The sequence below is a fragment of the Lepus europaeus genome, chromosome 18, assembly GCF_033115175.1.
Source record: "Lepus europaeus isolate LE1 chromosome 18, mLepTim1.pri, whole genome shotgun sequence".
Taxonomy (NCBI): domain Eukaryota; kingdom Metazoa; phylum Chordata; class Mammalia; order Lagomorpha; family Leporidae; genus Lepus; species Lepus europaeus.
Window position 1 is genome coordinate 43,460,318 of NC_084844.1, and position 8,265 is coordinate 43,468,582.

Sequence of the window (8,265 nt, forward strand, 5' to 3'; positions counted from 1 at the left end):
ACTCACACCCGTTCGCCCTACAGGGCCTGCTGGGAAACAGAGGCCCGAGGGGAAGGATGACTGCCTACAAGATCCAGAGGCCTTTGCGCCGGCAGGGCCACCGGAAGTGGCTATGCTCTTGCCCGGAAGATCCTCCGGGAATTTCCCCCTCCCCTCCCTGTTAGAGTGCTGTGCATGCCGGGCTTTGTAGTCTCAGGCTTATGGCCCGCTGCTCCGGGAGGAGTCGACCGGCGCAGGATGTGAGCTCACAGCTCGGGATTGCTGGCGGGCAGGCAGCCACAGGTCAGGGACGGCGCGGAGTTCGCTCGCCCCCCAGCTGAGAGGAGAGGAGCCCCCGACGACGGTGAGAGTCGGGCCTCGGCTGGAGCCAAGACTGCCCGCCGGGTCCTGGGAAGCAGGGGTGGGACGGCGCAGCGGAGATGCAGAGCTGGGCTCGGTTCCTTGGTAGTGAGGGGGGCGGGCTGGGCAAGAGCCTACGCTGGCCACGGGAGAGGCTGGCCGGGGCCGAATTTCTCCAGGACCTTGCAGCCTAAGCCTCACACCTAGGATTTCTGCTGGGTCCACCCTCTAGAGCCAAGATCAGCTCACGGCTTCCCCAACACCCACCCGCCCCCGCTCCCCGTGCGTGACGGGTTTCTAGATCCTTCTTCCTTTGGGATCCAACCTCGGACCACCGCTTTGGTTGTCTGCCTTTTGTTCTGCTTAGCTTCGCATAGTGGGAAATGGATCCGCCCCTAGCCCCAGGCATCCCCAAATACCCACAAAGTCCGGAAGGAAGAGTATTGAGTGGAAACTTCATTGTCGCTGGAATTACTTTCTGGGGCGTCACCTGCCGCAAGATTCCTGGAACTCATTGGTCTGAATGGAATCTGAGCTGACGTCAGCCAGGAACAGTTGCTTTGCAGGAAAGGAATAGATTAGCTGTGGATTTGTCTTCCTCTCCTGGCAAACCCTAGGCTTTCAGTACCTTTGCTTTGGTAGAAAATGCATGTTTTCTTTGACCTTGTTAAAAACTTTCCTGGGTGGACTGATTGGTTTGGAGTCGGTGGGAGGTTAGGTCATCCGCTGTCCCAGTGGAGGTCTCGGCAGACCCCTGTTGAGGGCTCTTCTCATCCACACCGCATCCCTGCACAGTTCATCACTTCACACAACACCCAATCTAGCCCTTTTGGGACACTCTCCCCAGGGACCTGGCTAAATATTTTCAGGGACAATTTCAATCTGACGAACTGCCATGGACTTCAAAAGGTTCGTGGGAAGTCAAATTAAGAAAAATTTATTTTGGTGGAGAAAACGTCTTGAAATCCATGTATAAAAGTGCAGGCCAGTGTGCGGAAACACTGCGTGCGGGGTGGAGCGGCGCACCTGGGGCCACCAGTGCCGTTTCTGGGCTGCACTTGGTGAGGCACCCCACCAACTGCCGTGTGTTAGCACGAAGGGAGAGGATTCTGCCTTTTCTCTGCTTCTGTTCCCCCTGGGCTCCAAGTCTTCACCGCCTTATGCCTGCATGCTGCTTCCTCTGGTCCTCCCAGGCCTCTGCACCCTTACAGTCCGTTCTCTACACAGCACCCAGAAGAATGGGTGCGATCATCTCACTCACCTGCTTAGAACCCTCCAGTGGATCCCTGCACTGCATTGCACTTGAAATAAAGCCCCAGCTCTTGAGCACCAGCTGGTACCCGCCTGCCTGCCTGCCACGGAACCAGAGTCAGCGCAAACTCCTACTTTCCTTTTTAAGTTCGTTAACATGAGGATGCTTAATTGAACTCCTTGAAAGCAAAGACTGTATTTTTCATTGTTCCCTACTGTTTCACGGGGTTGGCACTCAGTAGTTTCACTGCTGGATGAATTAAATAATATACATTAAATGCCTAGGATAGTGCCTGACACATGAAAACACGCCTTAAGTGTCACCTGTGACATTCTCTCTAGTGGATGAATTTTAGCGCTTCTCTAAGAAGCCAGAAGCATAATGTGGACTCACAGTCTCGAGGGTGACCGGGTGTGGCTCCCTCCGCTCCTCCCACCTGAGCTCTCCTGTTAGTAATTTATATGTCATTTAATTGCTTTCAGATCTGTCATCTGATGTTCTGGTTCTGTCTCCTCATTCTTGGTGGAAAGCTTGAGAGGATGATAGGGCTGGGCTCCCACTTAGGAAAAAGAAGTGAAAATAGACGTCCTGTATTTGTTCTGCCCTGGCCAGTGGTGACAATTTCAGGAACTTGGAGCATTGCCAAGAAAAGGGACGGTCAGGAAACCCAAGTGGAACCTAAGTGACACTGCCAAGGACCGTGGCTAGGTCCTCCAATCTGACTCACTCCATTCTCTCCTGAAGCTGCTTTTACTTTCCTTTCAAAACTCCTGGTGATACTAAAGCAAGCACGGGCCCAGGACGCTCCTGCACCTGGTATCTAGAAAGGAAGTCCACCCTGTCCCTGTGGCTCTTGGGAAACTCCTAGGCTGGCTGGCTGCCCAGCAGGTTTGGCTGGAAGTCTGGGATCCTGGTTACCCTAAGAGAATAAATGGAATTCTGATTGGTAGATCCCCAGCAGGGGCTGTTCCTCAGGCCTAGGGCTGGCTTGTCTTCTTGCCACCTGAGGTGAGCCGATTCCAGGGAGCCTGGCAGGATGAGGCGGGCAGGGCTAGTCTCTGGGGCGGTGAACAGCAGCAGGGAAGTCCAAATGTTGCCTCGGCAGCTGGGCTTGTTCCGGAGACGATGAGTATGGCCAGGGCCCCTGCGGTTGCCCCTCCTGGTCCAAGGCCTCTATTCTGACTTCCATCTTCTCTCCCACCTCCCACTCACAGGGCTGAGTATGAGGCTCTGGCCTCCACGGGCCACTCACCTGTGACCACTTCCACCACGGCGGAGCCTTCCAAGCCTACCTCCTGCCGTGTGGTGATCTACCTGCAGCGGGAGATGTCGGGGGATACTTGTCTGTGCCCAGCCTCGGGGGCCAAGCCCAAGTTAAGTGGCTTCAAAGGAGGCGGGCTGGGCAACAAGTACGTGCAGCTCAATGTGGGTGGCTCCCTGTACTACACCACGGTGCGGGCTCTCACCCGGCACGACACCATGCTCAAGGCCATGTTCAGTGGGCGCATGGAGGTGCTGACGGACAAAGAAGGTGAGCCCCGAGGGCAGGGAGGGTGGGGAGGGAAGGAAACAGCTCCGGGGTAGGGCTAGATCCCGAAGCCTGGCAGGTCCAGAACTACGCTGCTTTCCTCTTCACCTGCAGTCCCCAGCAGAGCTTCTGAATTCTTTGAAATCATACCTAGAATACTGGATAGTCACGGTTCCCACAGACAAGATCCGTACTTCTAAAATATTTAAATAGGACTAGATTTTCACGAGCCATCGCCAGTCTTGGGCTGTGGGCAGAAGGCAAGCAAGGAGCAATGGCTTCTGTGTTGCCAGTAGAGGCCCGAGGGTTCCCAAGAGCCTGCAGGCGTCTGTGCTGGCCCCCGTGCCAGTTCTTGGGTCCAGTGAGGGAGGGTGAAGAGCACTGTGGACCTGAGCACCCTGAGCTCTGTATTCACGGGGCTCCTCTCCTCGCTGCTGGCCGCTAGCTCATCAGGCAGCCTTTGCCAGCTTCTGGGGTTCCCAGAGGTAAAAAGTAATCTGCGGGGCCCATCTGAATCCCTAGGCTGGATCCTCATAGATCGATGTGGGAAGCACTTTGGCACCATTTTGAATTACCTCCGAGATGACACCATCACCCTCCCTCAAAACCGGCAAGAAATCAAGGAACTGATGGCTGAAGCAAAATATTACCTCATCCAGGGGCTGGTGAACATGTGCCAGACCGCCCTGCAGGTACGTGGCAGGGCTGGAGGCGACTGCTGAGCCGGGCACTGCCCCTCCTTCAGGGATCTAAGGGTCCAGCTCCTGGGTGGAGGTAGCAGGGGGAGGCACTGCCCAGGCCCAGTGACCTGGCGCCCAGCGCCTCACACTTAGCAGTGCAGAGAGGCCTCGTTTGTTGATATGCCCAGCCACCTGGGTTTTAGGCCTTCCAGAAAGGGGGTCTGCCTACTGCCCAGCAGTTCCTATCTCCAGGCCCTCATGATCTCAGTCAGACGCCTCCTCACCCAGCCAGGGATGGCCATGGCAGAGGGGCTCCAGGGTTACCTGGCTCAGACTGGCAAGCAGTAAATCCCAAGAGTTCCGTGCTCTGTATGCCACTCACGCAGGACAAGAAGGACTCCTACCAGCCTGTGTGTAACATTCCCATCATCACATCCCTGAAGGAGGAGGAGCGGCTCATCGAGTCCTCCACCAAGGTACTGGGTCCCCCGGAGGGCTACGGGCAGGGATGCCAGGCCCCTGGCCAGGCCTTACTCCCTGCTCCCTCACAGCCCGTGGTGAAGCTGCTGTACAACAGAAGCAACAACAAGTACTCCTACACCAGGTAGGCTGGCCGTCCCTGGGGCAGAGCTGCGGGAGCCACTAAGAGGGCCAAGGGGTGGCACCGACGGTGTGGCTCTGGGCCTCAGAACTGGTTCAAGTAAGGGGGGCAAGAATAGGGAACGGAAGGGAAACTGGGACAGGGCCTGCTGGGCTGTGGACAGTGGAACGTGAGCTCCACGGCAGCACGTCGTGCCAGACAGCGCGCCAGGCTGTCTGACCGAGGAGGGGCCCCTAAGCTGCCCGCAGCCCTTCAGCTTCACACCAGGCTGCTCTGCCTTTTCCCCCGTGTCCTTTTAGCAAGCCAGCTGGTACGTGCAAGTGGCTGCAGGCTCAGAGTCACCACTCCTAGGTACTCCCTGTGGACAGACACATGCCACTGCTGCCCCCACCAAGAAAAGGCCCACCTGCTGCTATGAATAGCAGTGTCACTGACCCGGGCTTGAGGACAGGAGACGCCCTCCCTCATTGTCTGCTCAGCTCCTCCTCCTCCTCACAGGCCCCCAAACCCAGAGTGCACCTGTGCTCCCTTTCCTTCCTGCTCCCCTGGACCTAGCCTGGGCATCATTTCAGCGTGACAGGGAGGGTGGAGAGGGCCCATCTTGCCCAGCCCCCTCCCGTGGGCAGAACCTCACTCCCAGGCCTGCTGGCCCTCATGGGTTTTTTCAGCAACTCTGACGACCACCTGCTGAAAAACATCGAGCTGTTTGACAAGCTCTCGCTGCGCTTCAACGGCCGCGTGCTCTTCCTCAAGGACGTCATCGGGGACGAGATCTGCTGCTGGTCCTTCTACGGCCAGGGTCGCAAGCTGGCAGAGGTGTGCTGCACCTCCATCGTGTACGCCACGGAGAAGAAGCAGACCAAGGCACGCGGCCTCCCTCTGCACGGGGCGGGGATGGAGGGCCGCTTGGACCTAACCAGTGCCACCAGCTGAGCCTTTCACTGCAAGGAACAAAAGGCTCATGCATTTGGCTCTTTGCCTGAGACACTGTGATGGTGCCAGGCAAGGACAGAGCCCGAACGAGGGGTCTGGGGGATGGAGTGGGACCCGTTGGTTCCTGACAGCCGAGAGGCAGAGGCCATTGATGAGCACCGTGCAGCCTCAGTAAGTTCTAGGCCCGCCCTCCATGCGCACTAGCCTTCAGCCGTGGATTAAGGTGGGCCAGGGAAGGGCGAACAGAGTCCATCTCCTCCGCTTCCTGCAGAGGGAGCCCTGCCTCGCTCCTGAGACGCTACCTGTCTTGTAAGGGTTAGGAGGCCTTACAGAGCCAGCACGAGGCCAATCCCTCCGTCTTCTTATCCCCAGGTGGAATTCCCAGAGGCCCGGATCTACGAGGAGACACTCAACGTCCTACTCTACGAGAGCCCCCGCGTCCCTGACAACTCCTTGTTGGAGGCCACAAGCCGGAGCCGCAGCCAGGCTTCCCCGAGTGAAGACGAGGAGACCTTTGAACTGCGGGACCGCGTGCGCCGCATCCACGTCAAGCGCTATAGCACTTACGACGACCGGCAGCTTGGCCACCAGTCTGCCCACCGTGACTGACAAGACCCGTGGGGAGCCCTGCCTCCCCTTCTGGGGAACCCCACCCCCTTAGCCACCCCACACTGCTGCTGGCTGGATCTCTGCTCTGGCGCCCATGACAGGCCTTGCCTGGGAGGTCAGAGAGCCTGGGCCAGGAGTTGGGGAACCCCATTCCTTTGCCCCGCCTCCCCGTCCCTGCTCCTGCCCAATAGGGAGCCACTTCTGCTCGGGAGGACACACTGGCTCCCCACCTCCCAGGAACATTCCCCTCAGCGCTTTGCTGAGCGCCCCTTTCCTCTGCTAGAGGGCTCCCTGGGGAGGGGGGTCGTGCAGGGGGGGGAGGCAGCTTCTGGTGCTCTGGAGGCCTGGGTTTATTTTTTTAGCAGAAGGTGGGATCTTCCTTTTTCCTAAGGCATTTAAGCAGGTTTGATGAGTTCGGTTTTGAAGACATCGTTTAGGAAATGACGGTTTTAAACTAGCAACGAGGGACTGGACCTTTGCTCCCTTCCAGGGTGTCAAGACCCTGGGTAAGACAGAACCCATGGCCCTTCCTGATGCTGTCGGGATCTGTTTCTCTGAAGCACTTTGTACTGTTATTCAGGAGATTTATATTCTGCCCTGACCCACGTCTTTTTCTGCCCCTAACCCCCTCTTCCCCGCACAGTCAACCTGGGGGAGGGGAGACAAAGCAATAAAGCCAACTGACCAGCTCTGGCTTGGCCAGCCTGGCCCAAAGCGCACGCTGGAGGGAAGGATGCATAACTGGGACCACTGGTCCTCATAGCAGCCCTGAGAGGAAAGACATTTTTACCTCCCACTGACTCGTGAGGCTCAGAAGTGATTGCTTTTTGTGAGGTGCCTTCAGCTCTAAGGCATGCTGTCCTCACACAGAGCAGAGCCAAGCACTGTGACGGGCTAGGACCAACTCCAGGCCGGAAGCACAAGCCACAGCAAGGCCTGGAATCCCATGGGCCCAGCAACCCCTGTGTAGAGGTAGCGGGTGCTTAGTGATCCACCTGCTCCTCCGTGACCCATGCTGTTGGTTTGTGTCCCAGCTGAGGGTGGTAGTTCTGCCCAGGGATGAGTCCTAGGACACAAGATGAGGGAAGCAACCCAAGCTCCCTGAATGCCTTCATGCCTCCTTTGGTAGTTTAACCAGAGATGCCAAGCACCGGCCAGAGCGTGAGCTCTTCAAGGCTTTGGTTCCCACCCCCTTCTGTTTGGCTTGGCCCTTGGGAAACAGCTTATCTAAATTCCTCTGCAAAGGAATGCTGTCGGGAGGGAGCTGTTCCGCCAGCCTAACAGCAGCACAGCCATGTACAGTACCCGCTCTCCTGGGCCCCAGCGCAGGCTCTCAAGGTCGTCCCTCTTGACTACTCTGACACAGTGAGGTGGCTGCTCACGGCTGACTCCACGGAACCTACGGGCAAGTGCCGGGCCCAAGTTGGACACTCCCAAGGACCTGAAATGACACGATAGGACGGGGAAATGTGACTGGTGAGGCATTTCATGTGTTAGACAGTCTTGAATGTAAAGTAGCTCCAAGATTGCTCAGGTCACAGACCGTGAGGATCAGTGACTAGTGCTTCCAGCCCTCACTGGAGTAGTAAGACACATCCATTTCTTTGTCCCAATTCAGGCTCTGGCTCTGTGGCTTTCCCACAGGCGCTGGAATGCTGCTGCAGGAGGCCTCTGGCCTGTTTTCTCAGCTGCCCTTTAATACTGAAGTTCCCAGCTCCCCAAGGAGGTGTTCTCATGCTTATCCTGTGACCTCCCCAATCCCCGAGCCTCTACTTACTGCTGTCGCTCACCCTCAGCCCTCTCGCTGGTGACTGGGAAAACACCAGTCTGGGGAAGGGCACTTGTCTTCTCCCTCTGAAAACGTTTGGTCTTAAGGAAAATAACTAACATTGAGCTCAGTGGAGTGAGCTTAGCTTCTTTAATCAGGATTTATGGCTTAAGGATCTTGGGGAGTTTTCTTCAAGTTTCCCAACCCCATTCAGGAAGCAGCCCTTGGTTGTGTGAATTTCCAACTGCAAGCAGCCCAGGGGGAAGCGGACACAACAGCATGGATGTAGGTCTAACCCTGTCAGTTTCTGAGAAAACTGGAAGTCTGCCATGAACACAGACAGTACCAGGTTTTACTGCGTGTGCTGTGTGACCCAGGTCTGCCTGAAGGATGGTGCAGTGCTGGCAGGAGAGAATTTCCTCTTTATCACGTAGCTGTGATACCTTCTTGCTCAGCGTAAAGTGATGGAAGCAAACACTAACTTCTAATAAAACGGTTGCACTGGAGTGGTACTGAGTGTTTTTACAGTGTGGAGAGTTTGACCAGCTTGCTGTG

The 8,265-nt window shown here is 56.7% G+C and overlaps 1 protein-coding gene across 1 annotated transcript; it reads left to right on the forward strand.

Annotated features, from left to right (window-relative positions):
- Positions 1 to 216: 216 nt before the first annotated feature.
- Positions 217 to 8,216, forward strand: TNFAIP1 (TNF alpha induced protein 1). Its single transcript, XM_062175655.1, has 7 exons — positions 217 to 343; positions 2,806 to 3,122; positions 3,642 to 3,811; positions 4,186 to 4,275; positions 4,351 to 4,403; positions 5,069 to 5,264; positions 5,706 to 8,216. Exons 2-7 carry the CDS (start codon positions 2,918 to 2,920, stop codon positions 5,940 to 5,942), a joined length of 951 nt encoding a protein of 316 aa, XP_062031639.1. The 5' UTR covers positions 217 to 343; positions 2,806 to 2,917; the 3' UTR covers positions 5,943 to 8,216.
- The last annotated feature ends 49 nt before the right edge of the window (positions 8,217 to 8,265 follow it).